The 21,515-nt window shown below is 45.9% G+C and overlaps 1 protein-coding gene across 3 annotated transcripts in view; it reads right to left on the bottom strand.

Moving 5' to 3' along the window:
- LRIG1 (leucine rich repeats and immunoglobulin like domains 1) overlaps window positions 1–21,515 on the bottom strand; it is a 156,769-nt gene that overhangs the window by 17,349 nt on the left and 117,905 nt on the right. For all 3 annotated transcript variants that reach the window (XM_081315918.1, XM_081315920.1, XM_081315919.1), the window contains 3 exons: window positions 7,817–7,888; window positions 4,588–4,659; window positions 2,798–2,961 (listed from right to left, as the gene is read on the bottom strand). In XM_081315918.1, the coding sequence (XP_081172044.1) occupies window positions 2,798–2,961; window positions 4,588–4,659; window positions 7,817–7,888 (308 nt within the window). The remainder of the gene's footprint in view (window positions 1–2,797; window positions 2,962–4,587; window positions 4,660–7,816; window positions 7,889–21,515) is intronic.

Below are 21,515 nucleotides of genomic sequence, written 5' to 3'. Positions count from 1 at the left end.
TGTTAATTAGTTAAGGGTTACAACTATTGCAACTGACATCATTAGTAAGAATTGCTAACAGTGGGAAAGCATCCTGGTCCTTGAAGATATGGCATATAGAGCTGTCTGTCTGCCATCCAAAGCAAAATTTGGGCCCAGCAAATGAACTCTACAGGTAGTCCTCAACTTACGATCATGACTGAGCCCAAAATTTCTCTTGCTAAGCAAGACAGTTGTTAAGTGAGTTTTGCTTTATTTTGCAACCTTTCTTGCCTCTGTTGTTAAGTGAGTCACAGCAGATGTTAAGTTAGTAACACAGCTGTTAAGTGAATCTGGCTTCCCCACTGATTTTGCTTGTTGGGAAAGGGGGGGGGGAGTCACACAACTCCAGGACACTGAAACTGTCATAAATACACGCCAGTTGCCAAGCTTTAGAATTTTGATCATGTGACCATGGGGGTGCTGCAATGGTCGTAAGTGTGAAAAATGGTCCTAAGTCGCTTTTTTCAGTGGCGTTGTAATTATTAAAGGTCACTAAGCAGCTTCATTTTTCAGTCCCACTCTCCCCCCAAAAAAATCTCTCATTTCCTTATTCACCATTACCTCCTTCCCTTCCCCCTTAAAGAAGGCCAGTGTCGGAAGTACCAATGTCAAGAGATTGTCAGATGGTGAGATTTCTTGCCACTGCAGAACATTCATGTTTTAAGAACCGAGCTTGGAATAGCAACATCTGAAAGCTGCACCGAACGTCAATTCAGTAAGTAGCCAAAGGAAAAAGTATAGCATTTCCCTTCCTTAATTACAGGCTTTCAGACTGCAAGAGGCTCCATGCAGGGGAAGGGACCCTACACTTGGGAAGTCCACATGTCAAAATGAAGGCTTTAGTATAAGCTACAAAGCAGGAGTTTTCAAACATGCCATGGGCAGCCTCGAACGACTGTTTACAGAAGACAGGCATCGATGTTTAATTATGTGCCTTTGCATTGGCCCAAGAAGTGACAACAATCACTCCTGGTGCATTTAGACATTCCGACTTCCAGTTCTATCTAACATGGCTGCCTCAAGAATTCTGGGAGTTGAAGTCCACAGGTCATAAAGGGGCCATAGTTCCCCGCCCCTGTTCTAATGTCTGAGAGAAGAGACTGCAGCAGGCTGTAACACTGGGGGGGGGGGGAGGAAGGAAGGTTGGTATCAGATGGATACAGTGGATATGCTGGGCACAGCCAGAGAAGGGTTGGCAAACTTATAGTTTCCCAAAGCCAAAACATCTGTGACTCTGAAGAGGGCAGGCAGACAGACAAGCAATACTATACTATCTTCTAGCACATTCCAGGCATGAGAGAAAAGACTGCATGACTCAGCTGCTCTGCCCCAACCAGTAGCTTCGGCCTTGAGTGACAGGAACAGCAGTGTGTCCCTGCCCCCCCCCCAAGAGAGGCAGTACATTGTTGGGGGATGTGACAGCTCCACAACTGGCAGTTGTTGCTAGACCAAGAGATTTTCCTTGGCCTTCTCTACCTGCAGCTCAAATTGCTATTTTTAACAGATTAAGAAGGTGACATGTGTTAAGTAAATGCAGCTATTTCAGCATGCTGGCTAGGGAATTCTGGGAGTTAAAGTCCATGAATCCTCATGTTGCTGAGGTTGAGAAACACTGCTCTAACCTCAGGCAGTACACAAGGGGTGGCTACAACCACTGTCAAAGAGGGTAGATTTATTATTTATTATTACTTGTTTTTTAAAAAATAAAAATAAAATATATCCCTCCTAGAAAAAAAAGGGGAAAAAAGGTAGGTGACCGAGCAACATTGAATCCTTGCAAATCGATGATTTTCGATTCAGTTGGCATGCTTTAATTGGGATGATATGGTGTCTTAATTTCTAACGTTGATTTCTTGCCTAGGCTTTACCTTATGGATTGTGCTTTTTGGGAAGTTAAAAGTCTATACAGTACTCCTCAAAAAAGAAAAGAGCTCTCTGATGCTGTTATTCTGTTAAACTAAGAGGTCTTTACAATCTTATTTTTGCATCAGGAGATCCCTAGATCTGCCCACATAAGACCTTCATTGCTGGTTCTTAAAAATCATAAACAATCCAAACTCTACAGATTCTCCTCACTTTGTCCGTCACACTAATTGAAACCAGTCCCATACATTCTGACAAGATGAAACCCCATCATCCCAAGAGCACCTGCATTAATTGTGATGTATAATTTAGAGTCGATGGAAGAACCTTTACCCTCAAAATCCTAAATAGGCTATTGAAGGGGTATCAGATGAGTCTGTCTCAAGGCTAGCTCTGAGCTGCCCACAAAGTAAGGTGCAAATTGTTCACCTTATATTCAACTAATACAAGAACAACAAAAAAGCTGGGAAGATCCTTCCTTTAATAAGAGCAAATAGAATCATTTCTGTTTTGTGCCAGAACAAAAGTCAAGTCAAATAAATCAAGAAAAATCAGCGGCTGGAGCAGTCAAGGCAATGTCAGCCAAGCTGGAACCCAACTTAAAATGAATCAAAGCAGGATATGCTATTTAGAAAGCCTGTTGCTGCTTTCTCATCCAAGCTCTAACCCCTTCTATCATCAAATTTCCATGACCACCAAATGATTCCCCAAGCTCAATTGGGATCATTGCTCCCGATAGATGCAGTGAATATGATTTACAGTTCTTCTCAATGGTGAAGGCAGGCCACGAAAGGAGATGCTACACTCCACTGCCTATGAAATAATAAGCTGACCACAAAATACATAGTCATTCCTGTGTCAGGGCTGCCCTCCAAAGCAACCTCAAAATTACCATGCGGCAGCTAAGACTCACCACATACAAAGCTTTCTGGGACCACTTCAAGAATATTTTTGCCCTTTAATGATTCTGGGTGGGCACAGGTGGCTTCCACAAACAGCTGTTGTTTTTTCTTGGTTAACCAGAGTGGCAACCACTTGAGCTGACAATCACAGAGGAAGCTCTCGCTGTTGATGCGTCTGGAAGAAAGCAAAGGAAGCAACGGAAAGAATAAAATGTGAATTCTTATAAAACTGGCAAAAGAAGTGTTACAAATCTTCATAAGACAAGCGTGTAAAGATGATCCTTATTAGGTGTTCTATGAATATCAGCCTTGGATTAAATTACTCAGTTTGCTGCCTCCAAGTCAGTCCAGCACACCATTTTGTACCTGTACAGAAAAGGCTTTGTGTCAGGCTTGTCCCAGCTTGGGCATTTAGGAAAGAAAAACCCTGAACATTATAATGGCAGGCCTGACTCTTTGCTCCAAATTCAATTGGCTTTCCAAACTTATTCATGTAACAATCTGAATCCAACCAGATTCATACAATGCTATTGCCTTGTATGGAGGGAAGGGAATTTTCATTTTACTTGGAAAAGTATCATATGAAGATATAGGCCCCACTTTAAGCAGACCATGGTCACATTCTGCAGGTGCTAATTTCATTCTTTAATATATTCTGCAGTAGATAACATCTAGATAACCCCAATCTAATAGGCAAGTATTAACACTTCTAAAGAGGAGCGGTTTAAGATTTACAGATCGAAAGACTACCAAAAACGTGGTTGAAAATCAGAATATAAGAAAAATAGTTTGGCAGTAATCAATTATAGACTTAATCCAGCATTTTCCTTTCCACACAGCTATCGGAATTCTTTGAGAAGCTCTCAAGCACAGCATAAAGCATAATTTATTAATTTATTGTACAGAGACCTTTAATTTTAATTTTATCTTAATTTCTGTATTTATTATATGTTATTGTTGTTAGCCGCCCTGAGTCCTTCGGGAGATAGGGCAGGATATAAGTCCCATAAATAAATAAATAAATAAATAAATAAATAAATAAATAAATAAATAAATAAATAAATAAATAAATAAATAAATAAATAAATAAATAAATACAGTATTGTGACAATTAATGTTGACATTTGCTGCATAGCAGCTGATACATATTAGCATGACAATTTGCTTCTGAGAAATTCCCTAATTCATAGCCATTCATAAACCTATTCTTCATTAAACTTTTGATTTACAGTTAAACCTAGCTTAGTGGTCATCAGTTTCTTTTGAGGTATATCTTCCAAATTACTTTGCAGAATTTCTAAATAGTTGTGCCAATACCTGAAGTGGAAATGAATAAGCCCTTTAAATCTACAAATACCAATTATTTGATAACCATGGACTTACCACATGAATAAACAACCCCACTCTGCTATGTTTAAACAAAAATAAAGTTTAAATGATTTGTGATTGATTTTGGACAGAGCCACATATATAGTGGGTGGGGGGGATGAGAAGGGCAGATATTCCATTATATGATCTATATGACTAGTGGACAGGAGTTTGGCCTTCCTGAGCACAATGGAAAAAGGCAGAGCTGCAGCCCAATGAAATCAATCACAAGGAAGATCTGATTTCACTAGTTATGGAATTTCACTATCTGCCATCTGCTTTCTTGCAAAAATAGCTTGTAAGAAGAGTGCAGGGAACAATGGAATTATTGATAATATGGAAAAGGAGCTATTGGAGGGAGGAGTCGCTGGAAGAAATGTCACAAAAATGGACCAAAATATACAGCAAACACTTATTAGGATTCATTCCTTACAGTTCTTTCAGCTTTTTCAGCTTTGCAAAGGCATCCTCTTGAACAGACCGTATGGCGTTATTCCCAAGGTTCCTACAGAAAGTAAGCATTTATTTTAATTTATAGACATGTGATAGATGTACTGTGGCAGTACAAAAGTAACTCTGTGTAGGTGTGCTTTCTTTTAATACAGCACTTTGTGATCTTCCACTTATTCATAATATCTCTGATCCTAGTAAAGAGAGGATGTACAGAATTAGGGCCCGAATGCATTTCCACATCGTACTAACTTTACCAGGACATGTCATAGTGAATCTCTCCATCTGTCCACTTTCGCTTCACATCCAATTTCTATTATTTTTTGTTTTAATGAATCCTAATGGTGATGGGTGAAAAAAGGCCATTTTATTTATCTTACACAGGTGCTGAAAAAATAACTTTTACCACTGGTTCTTGCGATTACATGGTGGCTCAGCGGTTAGAATGCAGGACTGCAGGCTAACCCACTACTCACTCCAGGGGTTCAATTCAAGGTGCTGGTGATGACCTATAAAGCCCTAAATGGCATGGGTCCGGATTATCTTAGGGAGCACCTGCTGCCAGCATCAACTTCCCATCGTCCTGTGCGCTCCCACAGGGAGGGCCTCCTCAGGGTCCCGCCGGTCAAGGAGTGCCGGCAGGTGATTCCCAGGGGGAGAGCATTCTCGGTGGGCACGCCTGCCCTTTGGAATCAGCTGCCAGTGGAACTCCGGATCGCCCCCGACCTTCGTTCGTTTCGCCGGGACCTAAAAACCTGGTTATTTGAGCTGGCCGGCCTGGACTGAGGGGTTTTTAAGACTTTTAAATCAAATTTTACAGTGTTAGGGCTGCTAATTTAATTATTGTAATCTGTATATTGTATTTCTTTTTAATTTGCCCTGTAAACCGCCCTGAGTCCTTTGGGAAAAGGGCGGTATATAAATCGAATTTAATTAATTAATCAATCAATCAATTAATTAATTAATTAATTAATTCTGAGCGGCTCAAGGTTGACTCAGCCTTCCATCCTTCCCAGGTGGGTAAAATGAGGACCCAGATTGTTGGGGGCAATAGGCTGACTCTGTAAACCCCTTAGAGAGGCTGTAAAGCACTGTGAAGCAGTATACAAGTGCTATTGCCATTACGTCCTTTGCATGCAATTGAGATCTGAGGATTTTGCAGTCTTTATGACTTTACAGTATCCTGTGGTCACATGATCACCATTTATGCACATCACAGCCAGCTTATGAATAGCAGAGTCAGTGGAGAAGCTGGCAGTAAAATCACAAGTCACAATCACGTTATGTCGTGTTTAATGACCACAAGAGATTGCTTAAGAACTGTAGTGGAAGTGATGTCATAACTCTATTGATGTCATATAATAGCTCACTAACAACCACATTATGGCCCCAATTGTGATTGTTAAGCATAGACTACCTGTACATTCTTTTTTTGTTAGCCAGTCAAGATACAGATTAACTGCGTATTACGCCTTGGAGATAGGTTTTTCAGGGCAAAACTGAAATGGAGTGGGCTGCAGCTTATTCTTGTGATTTAATGTTACATATGAACTGGCCCATGAGTAGTACTATTCTCAACCCATTATTATTTTAATAGCTTAAGGTGGATTTTTTTAAAATAGTACATCTGCACACATAACTCCATTCCAATTGCTTAGTAAATCTGCCAGCATTTTAAATATCGAGGTTTTTAGCATTTCATCTGGTCTGTACTTGAAGCAAAGAGCATGTAGCATTTTAAACTTTAACCCCCTTCACCCACCCACCCCCTTTCCAAAGGAATCCCATTCCTCCTTTGCAGTAAGATTTGGGCGAGATAGAAAGAACAGAGACAAGAGAATTTCAGAACTTCAGCCAACTACGCTGGGGGGAAAAACAGCCAAAGAACCAACTCCAGAATCTACTTCATAGAAACACACATTACAACTGAAACACATTACTTGGCTGGTCCCCAAGTAAAGATGTCTCACTTGTAATTTGTAGTCATTTGCACATGAGTAAAAACAGCAAGGGTGTATAAATGAGCAGACATTTTAAAACAGGCTCCAATCCCTGCAGAGGGAGGATCTATGCCCAGGGGAGCCTTTTTCCACAGACAAAGTGAAGAGAACCGCAGGACGGGGGAAAGAGGGTTCAATGCCAACCCTCTAATTCACTCTCCTCCAGCCTGCCCTCTCTGTTCAAAAAAAGTTAGGTAAAGCAGTAGTAGAAATGCTTTTTCTAAAATGGTGTTCTTCCTCTCTGGATTCTGCAAGTATGTGTTTAAAAAATTAGCAAGTACAAAACAAAAAAGGGCAAAACGAACAACCCTCGAGCAGAATAACCCCAGGGGTCTTTAGGACTCTTAATATTATAGACTTAAAAAGGTAAAGGTAAAGGTTCCCCCGCACATGCGTGCTAGTCGTTTCTGACTCTAGGGGCCGGTGCTCATCTCCGTTTCAAAGCTGAAGAGCCAGCGCTTGTCCGAGGACGTCTCCGTGGTCATGTGGCCGGCATGACTTATTTTCTACCAAATGCTGTTCTTAATGCCAGCAGAGGGAGTCAAAGCGAAGACGATGGGAGAGTAAAGCCGATCTTGATCAAAGTTGCCATCTATAAGAGTGGCAGTATTCAAGAAGACAAGAGAGGTAGATCCTCTGATATTCAACTAGCTTTCCTGCCACTCTGGCCTAATTTATAGTAAATATGTTCAAGCAATGGCATAAAAGAGCAATTCAAACTGCAAGGGTTGCTTTCCCCCCCCCCACCCTGCTAGCAAAGATTATGGCGAGATATTTTGACCCCAGCTTTTTTGCAGATACGCCCAGTGGCAAGGAAGAACAGAGCAAAAAGATGCAACTTCAAACTTTTGGGAAATGAGAACAATTTCTCGGGAAGGTTTGAATTTTTGTGAATAAAAAGGCATCCCAATATAGGTTTGTTTGTTTTTTTAAAAAACAAAAACCCACCATATATCTGGTCATGTGTTCTACAACTTTCTTCCTAGCCGGGGGAGAAGTGTGTGTGTGTGTGGGGGGGGGAAGCAGAGCCAAAGTTGGAGCTGACTTATAATGAGAAGGAAGCAGCTGGCTTCTCAGGAACGGAGAGCTTCTCAGCTTACAAAGATGCTATTAAATTGTTTGCAGGCCGCTGCAGCAGCCATTCCTGGCAAGCCTCCCCTTTCCCACCCACCCCCTCCCCTCCCAACCTGCAAAGCCTTGTGGGTTACTCACAGGTGTTCCAGGGCCTCCAAGCCGGAGAACGCCTCCTTGGCCACAGACTTGATCTTGTTTCCAAACAGAGTCCTGCAGATGCCAAACAGCCAGCAAGCCAGATAAGCAGCAGTCAGGGGAGGAGGAGGGACGGTAGGCAAGGGGGAGGGGAGGGAGAGAAAGAGAGGCAAGATGGGGGGGGGGGGGAAGAAAAGACCCCAATTAGCCAGTGTCTATCTGATGAACCATCTCCATGTAAGGTGCTGGAAATACAATCTGTCGAGATTAAAGACGGGGAGGCAGGCGTACTCTCTTCCTTTCCCTGAAATTAAATACCTTTATCTTTTATTAGAGCTTAATAGTGTTGATAGCTTTATATAGGACACTCTGTCTTGAGTTAAGAAATGCAGGTTTGCTCTGGAAAGTGGGGGGGGGGGAAGGTCAGTCAGGATGTGTGCTGACCTTGGCTTATCAACTTAAACACCATTTAAACAAGACACTGGATTCACCACCGGGCAGTTCACCCTTGCTCTTTTCACAGCTGGTAATAAGCGGTTTTCGAAACAGATCACAAAGTTTCAGACTGTCAGTTTCAAAATATAGAGGGGCTTTCTCCAGAGCCTCCTTTTGATACCCTCCCATCAGATCTATTGGCAGGAAGATTTCATGGGACTCCCTTTTTTTTTCCCCCAGAGACTTTGCTGGCGTGGATCCAGGGAGGTAGAAATGCTCAGCCATGTTCTCATATGGCCAAATCATTTCCAAACACGAGGGCCATAGAGTAAAATTTTATGTTCATTATTTTTAAGGGATGCTAATAATCCCACATTCACATATCAAGAGGCCAAATATCTTCATCAAATTATTCAACTGTGCAAAATGTTTAATTACATATGTTGTTTGACAGTCCGATTATTTTTCCCAATAATAAATTGCCATGTTAAACTACTTCCCTTTTTACTGTACTCTTTTATTGTAAAGGCTGATCGATCAAAGACTGTAATAAAGACATTTGATTTGGGGGTTTTCATGCTACAGTAGTGGCCAAAATTGTGGAAACCTTTTGGGAAAAGTGTACAGTAGAAATGCCACCTTTGGTTAAGTTTCCACCAATTCTTCTTCTAATTTCTTTATAACTGTAGCCTTGATCACTTAATAATACTATTTTACAACGCTTTCTGGGCAACCAGTCAACTCTTTGGCACCATTACTTTAATTTTATTACATTTTACAAGCTCACTAAATGAAAGGAAAAAAAACCCCAACCAACTTGATAGCGATCCCATAACACACTGACAAATGTCCTCCTCTCAGCTTCAATACATGACATCAATAACTGAATCTTACTGTGATCTGATTGGCTCATTGTCAAAACAAGATGACACCTGATTGGCTCTCTAAACACTCATGCTCATTGGCTACAGTCAGATGAAGGAAACCTACCTGATATCAACCTAAGCAAGTTGGACTTCCTTTTTCTGGTTATTTGGCTATAACGTTTCATAGAATACAGTACAGATAATTGAACAAACTATATTGCATTACATTCCTGATCAAATTATCTTTCTATTGATATATAATTTTATGCTACTACTCCCCCCAAAAAGTGGTGTTATTAGCCATCCAACCTGAAAAATACACTTTTCCCAAAAGGTTTCCACAATTTTGGCCACTACTGTGTTTGGGGAGATACAGGACAGAGAATTTTTGGAAGAATATGCTCCCCCTCCCCAACAGCAAGTTTAATCAATGTTTTTCAAAGTTCAGGGACAAAATATCTTTGCCTTGGGTAGAACTCTCTTTCTCCCTCAGATGTTTATTGACAAAAAGCGTCAAAATTTTATTTTCTAGTGCTACTTATTCCCTTCTGATTTGCTAGCAAAAATCCTGACAAAAGGATTTCAAGGTCTTTTTATTCCAAAAATTTCATATAGAAGTTAGATATCCTCCTCTAATTATAAAAAAAATAACATTGACCTGATAATGGACTTACAGTATCCTGATTTTTTTTTCTCAGTGAATACCTATGAAGTTGCTTACCAACAGAACCTATAAGCAAGCCAAGATGGGGAATTAGGGTTTTTTTAAGATTATTTTTTTTTCTTAGCAAAAAAAATATGGCAGTTCCTTTCCGGTAGCCAAGGTGATTAAAAGTCTCGTAGCATGTGGTTTTAGCTTTGTTGTCTTCTAACTTACCCTTAGCAACTTCTGTGGAAGAAATGGAAGACTGAAAGATTGCTCTGCAAAAAACAGAGCAAACAACCACAGCAGAATGAAGAGCCAGCAAGGAGACCAGCTCTTTGTAATTCCTCTCCAGATAAGGAGATGACTTGAGATCGCCCACAAGTGCTCTAGACAGTTGCTACTCACAAGGAGACAGTGGCCTTAGAGCTCTGAGAGACGAAAGAATAGTCATCTTTTTGCTCAAACTGTGGTTAGTGCCTTTGAGAGGATTACCATGTTCAAATATTTTTTTTTACTCACTTTTGCAAATTGTGTCAACTACGTTTTAGCTATTAGGAACCTCTGGATTGACAAGTTTAGGAACTTAAACAGGAGGAAAACAAAAAGCAAAAAGGTAGACTTAATGGACTTTTGGTAAAATCAGGACTGAAATGATGCTTACCAATAAGAGATGAAATATGGAAAGACGTTTGTTGCATTTTAAGAGAAGGTGGTATGTGACCAAAATGTTATTACCTTGCTAGGCCACAAACATGGGACAAATCTTTATTTCCTGTTTCGGCCTAACCGAAGGCCATCCACAGGCAGTAGTCACAACAGTGACAGCTCATATTTGTGTAAAAATTTTTTAGATTCCTAACAAAGAATTTAAGGGAGACTGATATGCATTTCAAACTTATTTGTTTTCATCAGTCAGCCATACCCTTCTGAGATTTGAACCTGGGCTGATTGCACATTAGGCAGTTGTTTTAACCTCTAGGCCACAAGCTCTATCTCACTTTGTTAGCTGAGAGGCCGAAACAGGAAATAAAGATTTGTCCCATGTTTGGGGCCTAGCAAGGTAATCTAAATAGTTAACAAGCATTTAACACATATCTCCCTTGCTTCTCAGCTAACAAAGTGAGATAGAGCTTGTGGCCTAGAGGTTAAAACAACTGCCTAATGTGCAATCAGCCCAGGTTCGAATCTCAGAAGGGTATGGCTGACTGATGAAAACAAATAAGTTTGAAATGCATATCAGTCTCCCTTTAATTCTTTGTTAGAAATCTAAAAAAATTTACACAAATATGAGCTGTCACTATTGTGACTACTGCCTGTGGATGGCCTTCGGTTAGGCCGAAACAGGAAATAAAGATTTGTCCCATGTTTGGGGCCTAGCAAGGTAATCTAAATAGTTAACGGGACAAATCTTATTTCCTGTTTCAGCCTAGCCCAAGACCATCTACAGGCAGTAGCCACAGCAGTGGCAGCTCATATTTGTGTACCGTAATTTTTTTTTTGCTTGCTAACAAAGAATAAAGGGAGACCGATATGATCATTTCAAACTTATTTGTTCTCATCAGTCAGCCATACCCTTCTGAGTTTCGAACCTGGGCCGACTGCATCTTAAACAGTTGTTTTAACCCCTAGGCCACAGGCTCTCTCTCTCTCTTTGTTAGCTGAGAAGCAAGGGAGATATGTGTTAAATGTTTGTTAAGCATTCAGAATACACTAGCTTGGTCCCAGACATGGGACAAATCTTATTTCCTGTTTCAGCCTAGCCCAAGGCCATCTACAGGCAGTAGCCACAGCAGTGGCAGCTCATATTTGTGGAAAAAAATTTTTTGGCTTGCTAAAAAAGAATAAAGAATATATATATATATTGAGTAAGAAGTGTATTTTTAAAACAAAGGCAATGCAAGTCAATTCTAGCATACCATTTGGCTCTGCCTTCCTAGTGGAGAAATCGCCTTAGGGAGACATTCAAATATTCTGGTCATGAAATCAAATCTGATAGATACTTGATTCCTACAATCCAAGAAATATTTGAACACTTTCCTAGTTCTGCTGGCACCCCATTGATAGTTTTATTCTGTTACTTATCTGATTTCTAGCATTTTCCTTTCTTCTTTTTTTACAAATGCAATATAGCCCATCCTGAGTCCTGATGACAGAAGAGATTAAACTTCTGCAACAAATTAATTCAGGAGGATACGGCATGGGGACTTTTGGAATGCTTCTTTAATTTCAGTTTTTTGTTAATATAAATATTCCTGTAACTCTCTGCCTTGGATAAAGCCATGAATCAAGTACGATTAGAAGTTAAGAAGTTAGGGAACTGTTCAGCTTGCAAAACGTATACAATATACCGTATATACTTGAGTATAAGCCGACTCGAGTATAAGCCGAGACCCCCAATTTCACCCCCCAAAACTGGAAAAAGTTATTGACTCGAGTATAAGCCGATCCGCCGTTCTGCAAGCCTGAATACACAGGAATACCCTGTGTGGCCGCGGCTCGTCGGCAGGTCTCCGTTCCTCCTGCCGACCTTTGGGGAGGTTTGGGCGCCTCCCCAAACCTCCCCAAACGTCGGCAGGTCTCCGTTCCTCCTGCCGACCTTTGGGGAGGTTTGGGCGCCTCCCCAAACCTCCCCAAACCTCGGCAGGTCTCCGTTCCTCCTGCCGACCTTTGGGGAGGTTTGGGCGCCTCCCCAAACCTCCCCAAACCTCGGCAAGTCTCCGTTCCTCCTGCCGACCTTTGGGGAGGTTTGGGCGCCTCCCCAAACCTCGGCAGGTCTCCGTTCCTCCGCGCAGACCTGCCGACCTTTGGGGAGGTTTGGGCGCCTCCCCAAACCTCCCCAAACCTCGGCAGGTCTCCGTTCCTCCGCGCAGACCTGCCGACCTTTGGGGAGGTTTGGGCGCCTCCCCAAACGTCCCCAAACCTCGGCAGGTCTCCGTTCCTGTTTGGGGAGGTTTGGGCGCCTCCCCAAACCTCCCCAAACCTCGGCAGGTCTCCGTTCCTCCGCGCAGACCTGCCGACCTTTGGGGAGGTTTGGGCGCCTCCCCAAACGTCCCCAAACCTCGGCAGGTCTCCGTTCCTGTTTGGGGAGGTTTGGGCGCCTCCCCAAACCTCCCCAAACCTCGGCAGGTCTCCGTTCCTCCGCACAGACCTGCCGACCTTTGGGGAGGTTTGGGCGCCTCCCCAAACGTCCCCAAACCTCGGCAGGTCTCCGTTCCTGTTTGGGGAGGTTTGGGCGCCTCCCCAAACCTCCCCAAACCTCGGCAGGTCTCCGTTCCTCCGCGCAGACCTGCCGACCTTTGGGGAGGTTTGGGCGCCTCCCCAAACCTCGGCAGGTCTCCGTTCCTGTTTGGGGAGGTTTGGGCGCCTCCCCAAACCTCGGCAGGTCTCCGTTCCTCCGCGCAGACCTGCCGACCTTTGGGGAGGTTTGGGCGCCTCCCCAAACGTCCCCAAACCTCGGCAGGTCTCCGTTCCTGTTTGGGGAGGTTTGGGTGCCTCCCCAAACCTCCCCAAACCTCGGCAGGTCTCCGTTCCTCCGCGCAGACCTGCCGACCTTTGGGGAGGTTTGGGCGCCTCCCCAAACGTCCCCAAACCTCGGCAGGTCTCCGTTCCTGTTTGGGGAGGTTTGGGCGCCTCCCCAAACCTCCCCAAACCTCGGCAGGTCTCCGTTCCTCCGCGCAGACCTGCCGACCTTTGGGGAGGTTTGGGCGCCTCCCCAAACGTCCCCAAACCTCGGCAGGTCTCCGTTCCTGTTTGGGGAGGTTTGGGCGCCTCCCCAAACGTCCCCAAACCTCGGCAGGTCTCCGTTCCTCCGCGCAGACCTGCCGACCTTTGGGGAGGTTTGGGCGCCTCCCCAAACCTCCCCAAACCTCGGCAGGTCTCCGTTCCTGTTTGGGGAGGTTTGGGCGCCTCCCCAAACCTCCCCAAACCTCGGCAGGTCTCCGTTCCTCCGCGCAGACCTGCCGACCTTTGGGGAGGTTTGGGCGCCTCCCCAAACCTCCCCAAACCTCGGCAGGTCTCCGTTCCTGTTTGGGGAGGTTTGGGCGCCTCCCCAAACCTCCCCAAACCTCGGCAGGTCTCCGTTCCTCCGCGCAGACCTGCCGACCTTTGGGGAGGTTTGGGCGCCTCCCCAAACGTCCCCAAACCTCGGCAGGTCTCCGTTCCTGTTTGGGGAGGTTTGGGCGCCTCCCCAAACCTCGGCAGGTCTCCGTTCCTCCGCGCAGACCTGCCGACGTTTGGGGAGGTTTGGGGAGGCGCCCAAACCTCCCCAAAGGTCGGCAGGAAGAACGGAGACCTGCCGAGGTTTGGGGAGGTTTGGGGAGGCGCCCAAACCTCCCCAAAGGTCGGCAGGTCTGCGCGGAGGAACGGAGACCTGCCGAGGTTTGGGGACGTTTGGGGAGGCGCCCAAACCTCCCCAAACAGGAACGGAGACCTGCCGAGGTTTGGGGACGTTTGGGGAGGCGCCCAAACCTCCCCAAAGGTCGGCAGGTCTGCGCGGAGGAACGGAGACCTGCCGAGGTTTGGGGAGGTTTGGGGAGGCGCCCAAACCTCCCCAAACAGGAACGGAGACCTGCCGAGGTTTGGGGACGTTTGGGGAGGCGCCCAAACCTCCCCAAAGGTCGGCAGGTCTGCGCGGAGGAACGGAGACCTGCCGAGGTTTGGGGAGGTTTGGGGAGGCGCCCAAACCTCCCCAAACAGGAACGGAGACCTGCCGAGGTTTGGGGAGGTTTGGGGAGGCGCCCAAACCTCCCCAAAGGTCGGCAGGTCTGCGCGGAGGAACGGAGACCTGCCGAGGTTTGGGGACGTTTGGGGAGGCGCCCAAACCTCCCCAAACAGGAACGGAGACCTGCCGAGGTTTGGGGACGTTTGGGGAGGCGCCCAAACCTCCCCAAAGGTCGGCAGGTCTGCGCGGAGGAACGGAGACCTGCCGAGGTTTGGGGAGGTTTGGGGAGGCGCCCAAACCTCCCCAAACAGGAACGGAGACCTGCCGAGGTTTGGGGACGTTTGGGGAGGCGCCCAAACCTCCCCAAAGGTCGGCAGGTCTGCGCGGAGGAACGGAGACCTGCCGAGGTTTGGGGAGGTTTGGGGAGGCGCCCAAACCTCCCCAAACAGGAACGGAGACCTGCCGAGGTTTGGGGACGTTTGGGGAGGCGCCCAAACCTCCCCAAAGGTCGGCAGGTCTGCGCGGAGGAACGGAGACCTGCCGAGGTTTGGGGAGGCGCCCAAACCTCCCCAAACAGGAACGGAGACCTGCCGAGGTTTGGGGAGGCGCCCAAACCTCCCCAAAGGTCGGCAGGTCTGCGCGGAGGAACGGAGACCTGCCGAGGTTTGGGGAGGTTTGGGGAGGCGCCCAAACCTCCCCAAACAGGAACGGAGACCTGCCGAGGTTTGGGGACGTTTGGGGAGGCGCCCAAACCTCCCCAAAGGTCGGCAGGTCTGCGCGGAGGAACGGAGACCTGCCGAGGTTTGGGGAGGTTTGGGGAGGCGCCCAAACCTCCCCAAACAGGAACGGAGACCTGCCGAGGTTTGGGGAGGCGCCCAAACCTCCCCAAAGGTCGGCAGGAGGAACGGAGACCTGCCGAGGTTTGGGGAGGCGCCCAAACCTCCCCAAAGGTCGGCAGGAGGAACGGAGACCTGGGGAGGTTTGGGGAGGCGCCCAAACCTCCCCAAAGGTCGGCAGGAGGAACGGAGACCTGGGGAGGTTTGGGGAGGCGCCCAAACCTCCCCAAAGGTCGGCAGGAGGAACGGAGACCTGCCGAGGTTTGGGGAGGCGCCCAAACCTCCCCAAAGGTCGGCAGGAGGAACGGAGACCTGCCGACGTTTGGGGAGGTTTGGGGAGGCGCCCAAACCTCCCCAAACGTCGGCAGGTCTGCGCGGAGGAACGGAGACCTGCCGAGGTTTGGGGAGGCGCCCAAACCTCCCCAAACGTCGGCAAGTCTCCGTTCCTCCGCGCCCTGCCTGCCTGCTTCTTTCCGCTGCGGAAAGAAGCAGGCAGGCAAGGCGCGGAGTTTGGGGAGGTGCGCGCGCACCTCCCCAAACCTCCCCAAACTTCGGCAGGTCTCGGACGGCGGTGGCTTGGGAGAGGTGCGGGCGATCCCGGAAGCACCAAAGCCTCGGCCACGCACAAGTCCTCGGTAAGTTTTTTTTGTTGACTGGAGTATAAGCCGAAGTGGAATTTTTCAGCCCAAAAAGTGGGCTGAAAAATTCGGCTTATACTCAAGTATATACGGTACTCAATGTAGTGAGATTGTCCATAGTTACTGAGAGAAGCCTTCATTCAAACTGTACTCTTTGATGCCTATTTTACTAGCTCTATCATAGAGAATTCAATATTATTCATATTCTGTACTTTTTTTGGCCTTTTTATAAAAATGGGAAGCATGAAAAAAATATTATAAAGCCATGTTTATAATATTGTTTGTACACGTGCCTTGACTAAATTCTAAAATTAGGAGACCATGTGTCTAAATATGAGGGGCAAGCTACGTTCAAATCCTGCTACTGCGAGATTAACCTAACATCAATGTATACATTTCTTAGGAGTAGTTCTCCTCCGTCTCCTGCGGCTCCCAGCCGCCCGGTGCGCGCGCACCTCTTCGAACGGGCAGTGGTGCGCGCGCACCTCTCCAAATGGAGAGTGGCACCGCCCGTTTGGAGAGGTGCGCGCGCACCTCCCCGAATGGGCGGAGGTGCGCGCGCACCTCCCCAAACCTTTGGAGAGGTGCGCGCGTACCTCCACGCGAACGGGCCGCGGCATCGCTCTTTGAGGACGCTGCCGCGGCCCGTCTGCAAAGCTGCCGAAAGCGGCAGCTTTGCAGATGGGCCACGGCAGCTTCCTCAAAAAGCGACGCCGCGGCCCGTTCTGAGAGGTGCGCGTGCACCTCCCCGAATGGGCGGAGCTGCGCGCGCACCTCCCCAAACCTTTGGAGAGGTGCGCGCGTACCTCCGCGCGAACGGGCCGTGGCATCGCTCTTTGAGGACGCTGCCGCGGCCCGTCTGCAAAGCTGCCGAAAGCGGCAGCTTTGCAGATGGGCCACGGCAGCTTCCTGAAAGAGCGACGCCGCGGCCCGTTCCGAGAGGTGCACGCGCACCTCCCCGAATGGGCGGAGCTGCGCGCGCACCTCCCCAAACCTTTGGAGAGGTGCGCGCGTACCTCCGCGCGAACGCGCCGCGGCGTCGCTCTTTGAGGAAGCTGCCGCGGCCCGTCTGCAAAGCTGCCGAAAGCGGCAGCTTTGCAGACGGGCCGTCGCCGTCGGGCAACCGGGAACCGGTTCCATCTCACTTTTTAAAAAAATGGCAACCGCGTGCGTCCGCGCATGCGCAAAAAAACGTTTTGCACATGCGCAAAATGTTTTTTTGCGCATGCGTGTGCATGGACACATGCGCGCGGCTCCCAGTTTTTTTAATTTGTGATGGAACCGGTTCCCGGTGGCTCTTTTCCTTTTTTAGGTTGCCGACCCCTGGGCTAGACTGAAGAAAGCAACAGATCCTTGTAGTCACCAAACATCAAGCTTAATTTTAAATAATCTTTACTTGAAATAAGATAGGCTTATCTAGACATACATATGTACAAAGATAGGAATGCTACTTGCAAGTGCCTATCATGAGTGTGACACTAGATTAAAACTACAGGTAGTCCTCGATTTACAATAGTTCATTTAGTGACCATTCAAAGTTACAATGGCACTGAAAAAAATGATTTATGACCTTTTTCACACTTATGACCATTGCAGTATCCCTATGGTCATGTGATCAAAATTCAGACACTTGGCAACTGACTCATATTTATGATGGTTGCAGTGTCCTGGGGTCACGTGATCACCGTTTGTGACCTTCTGACAAACAAAGTCAATTATTTAGCAACTGTATTACTAACTGAACACTGCAGTGAACACTACTTAACAACTGGGGCAGGAAAGGTCGTAAAATGGAGCAAAAGTCACTTAAATGTTTCACTTAACAGAAATTTTGGGCTCAACTGAGGTCGTAAGTTGAGGGCTATCCGTATATTGAGGGATGGAAACATTTGGCAAGTAACATGTAAGAAAAGCAAAATATTATTTCAGTGCTTTGTATTAATAACTTTTGTGGTGGCTCTGTGGGTTAGGACGCTGAGCTTGTCGATCAGAAGGTCGGCAGTTTGGCGGGTCGAATCCCGAGTGCCGCGTAACAGAGTGAGTGCCTGTTACTCATCCCAGCTTCTGCCAACCTAGCAGTTCGAAAGCATGTAAAAATGCAAGTAGAAAAATAGGGACCACTACGGTGGGAAGGTAACAGCATTCCGTGCACCTTTGGCATCTAGTCATGCCGGCCACATGACCACGGAGATGTCCTTGGACAAGTGCTGGCTCTTCGGCTTTGAAACGGAGATGAGCACCAGCCCCTAGAGTCAGAAACGACTAGCACGCATGTGCGGGGGAACCTTTACCCTTTACCTTTATGAAGAAAAGTATCCGCAGCTTGTGGACAAGGCCACGTTTATTGTTTTCGTTCCCAAGAAGAATGGAACTAAAATCAGCCCCAATAACACCTTTTGCCTTCTCAAAAAAAAAAAAAAAGCAAAGAAATGCAAGGTCTGAATAATTAGAGCTATTTCTGGATATCAGCTTTTGCCAGTGTAATATTTTGATTGCTCTTCTGAGACGACGTTTTAATTTAAGCTTGCTCCCTCCTCAGTGGAAAATGTCACCTATAATTCAGAGAGGGCTAACATCTTTGCTTGTCCCTTAACACCTCCACTATGATGAACAAGATGCTTGAGCACTCACTGCCATCTCCTTTCAGTAGCTTGTCCACACAGATCAAAAGAGGAACAGCTCTTAAAACCGTCTCCAAAACACTGAAGTAATTATTAATTCATGTGGAGGTTTCCTCTTAAGTGTCTCTCCCCTTCTCTCTCCTCTACCTGTGTGTGTCTTTATATTAATACAGTAAAATGCTTCAGTCCGACAGTTTAAATGGGGTACCCACAGCACATAAAAGTTTAGTTTGATTATTTTTTAAACAAAAGTTGTTATTCATTTATATTAAAAAAGCATATACCGGCCACTAAAAAAACTGGGTGATGTATGGAATTTTTTTTAAAAAAAAATACATCCTGGAGGAAACAGATTGCATAAGACAAGCACTATCATATAGGAAGATTCCAGATAGGTAAAAGCTGTTGCATAAGGACAAATCAAGAGATAGTCTATTCAAGAGAGGGCAGACCACCAACTTCCCAGAACCGGTCAGTTGTCCAAAGAACCAGGTATGGCATCTAGACAATCTACAGGTACATAGCTCGTACTACAGAGTACCTGTCTACTTATTTTAGAAGCTTAATAGAGTCCCAGGTAAAAGGCTTTCCTCCCATTCTCTGCTAGCATTGATGATGTTACCTAGTTTAGTAATGAAAACCAAGCTCGGAGAACACCAAGGACCCCCCACATTCCTCTTTTCCCTTATCTGGCTTTGCCCACATTGGTGTCTAGGCTTAAGTGAGCATGAATGACTTTCTCTGCTCTGTCCCGACAAGGCACATGCATAACCATAGTCACTAGCTCGTTCCTGCAGATGTGTTTTTGCCAATTCTACAGCCCGCCTAGCAACTTCACTCTGGAGGGCAAGTTCTAAAAGGAGAAATCTGTTCTCTCTCCCTCTGCAGAAGCCTCCCCCCAAAAAAAAATTAAAAAAAATTAAGAAACCCGATTACACAAAGTTCCAATTTTTGTTCGCAGTTGCCCCTTCTTAGTTAGCTGCCTAGTATGCCAATTAGTGGGCACAGTGCCTTCAACAGACATAATGCTAAAGCTGGGGGCAACAAGTGAGGACCACTCTCTCCTTCACGCATCTGTAATCATGTGAGGCCTAATATCCAAACAAAGCTAAGCTTTTAGTCAATTTCACAGTATGCCTTGTAATGGTCTCCTGCAGGTATATCAAAGGATTAGGGGAAGCAGGAATCCCTTACAGCTTTTCAATAAAAGGTAATCATCACTCCTACATTTGGATACTTGGCTAATTTGAAAACAGACATTCTTCCATCTTTTCATCAATTTTCCAAGGTTAGATATTTATCTCAAATCATTTCTTAAGTGTTTTCCTGGACAACTATGGGCCATAGTTTTGGAGCTTAAAACTGAATTAAATTACCATGCTATATTGGAAGTCACTATCTCTTTTACAGAGCAAAATCTTTGCTTCACTGATGCTATGAATTCATATCTTCCTGCATTAAAAAAAGTGTAAAACAACACCCTTGTTTTTATTTTTTCTTGTGTGGTTTTACTACGTTTGCAGAATGGTTTCTCTCAGTTCACAACATCTTCCAGCTGTCTTTCAGAGGCATACATATATGCATGGATACATTCATACATATATAATAGTATACATGTTTCTGTTTTGGAGAAACCAGTATCTGGCTCAGTACTTTATTTAAACATCCTGAATCCTGGGACAAGAACTGCTGCTTCTAAAGAAAAAAATAAAATACTTGATATTTTAAGGTCTCAGGCTTTCTTGCTGACACTGTTAATTGGAGAATTTTAGCAAAATATTTTAACAATATAAAGATAACTCTAGCAGGCCTGCGTGCCTTAAAAAAATACTGTACTTTTATCGCCCTGAAATCAAAAAGTTCTCTTTAAATACAGGTAGTTCTTGGCTTATGACAGCAATTGTGACAACAATTTCCTTACTAAGGAATGTGAATCATACTGCTTAACATCAGCAATCCCTGCAGGCCCTGTTGCCATCATTAACTTAATCCCACAGTCGCTAAGTAAGGCGACTTCCTGCCGGGTTCCCACAATCAAAGTCAGTGGGAAAGACAGAGGGAAGATGCAAGTCCACACCCTATAGGAAGTTAAGTGGCTGCTACCGGGTGGGGAGGGAGCAAGGGGATGTGCAAAAATATGGGAGAGGGTATAGCAATAGTAATAGCACTTAGACTTATATACTGCTTCACAGTGCTTTACAGCCCTCTCTAAGCAGTTTACAGAGCCAGCCTACGGCCCCCAACAACCTCGGAAGGATGGAAGGCTGAGTCAACCTTAATCCACTCAGAATCGAACTGCTGGCAGTCAGCAGAATTAGCCTGCAATACTGAATTGTAACCTCTGAGCCACCATGTCTAGGAAGGTGTCCAAGAGATGTGTCTTCAAGAAGTGCAGCACAGGTTGGGGAGGAAGCACAAGAGGTGTGGCACGGGTTGGGCAGGTGCATGAGGGTGTGCAAGAAGCACCATGTGAATCAGGTAAGTTGCATGGCACAGGTTAGGTGTGCATGGGGGGGGTATAATGTGAATGAGGAGGGTGTGCAGGGGTACACGAATTGGCATGGTCTCAGTGCAGAAGGGCCAAGGGAGACTAACCCTAGTGATTTGCTATATTCCCCACTGACTTTATAGGGAAGTTAGCAGGGAAGGTTGCAAATGGCGATCACATGATTCTAGAGAGCTTGGCAACCGATTGCAAAGCACTCCAAGCACTCAAGTTGTGATCAAGTGACTGCAGGGTTCTGGAAAGGCCAGAACTCTGAGGACTGGTCATAATTAACCACTTGTTCAGCAATATCATAACTTGAAACGGTTGCTGATCAAACAGTCATAGATCGAGGACTACCTGTCTCCCCGAAAGAAAAGCCAAATGCATTGTCTGTTTGAAAAGTCACCATCTGAACACAATGTAAGAAAAATAAAATGTAAGCCTCACTTTCCATAGTGATAAGGGGGGGTGTTGGACTAGAAGCAGGGGGTTGGACTAGATGACCTCCAAGG

Source organism: Vipera berus (assembly GCF_964194415.1).
Source record: "Vipera berus genome assembly, chromosome: 2".
Taxonomy (NCBI): Eukaryota; Metazoa; Chordata; class Lepidosauria; order Squamata; family Viperidae; genus Vipera; species Vipera berus.
This window is presented reverse-complemented; position numbering and strand designations above follow the sequence as displayed.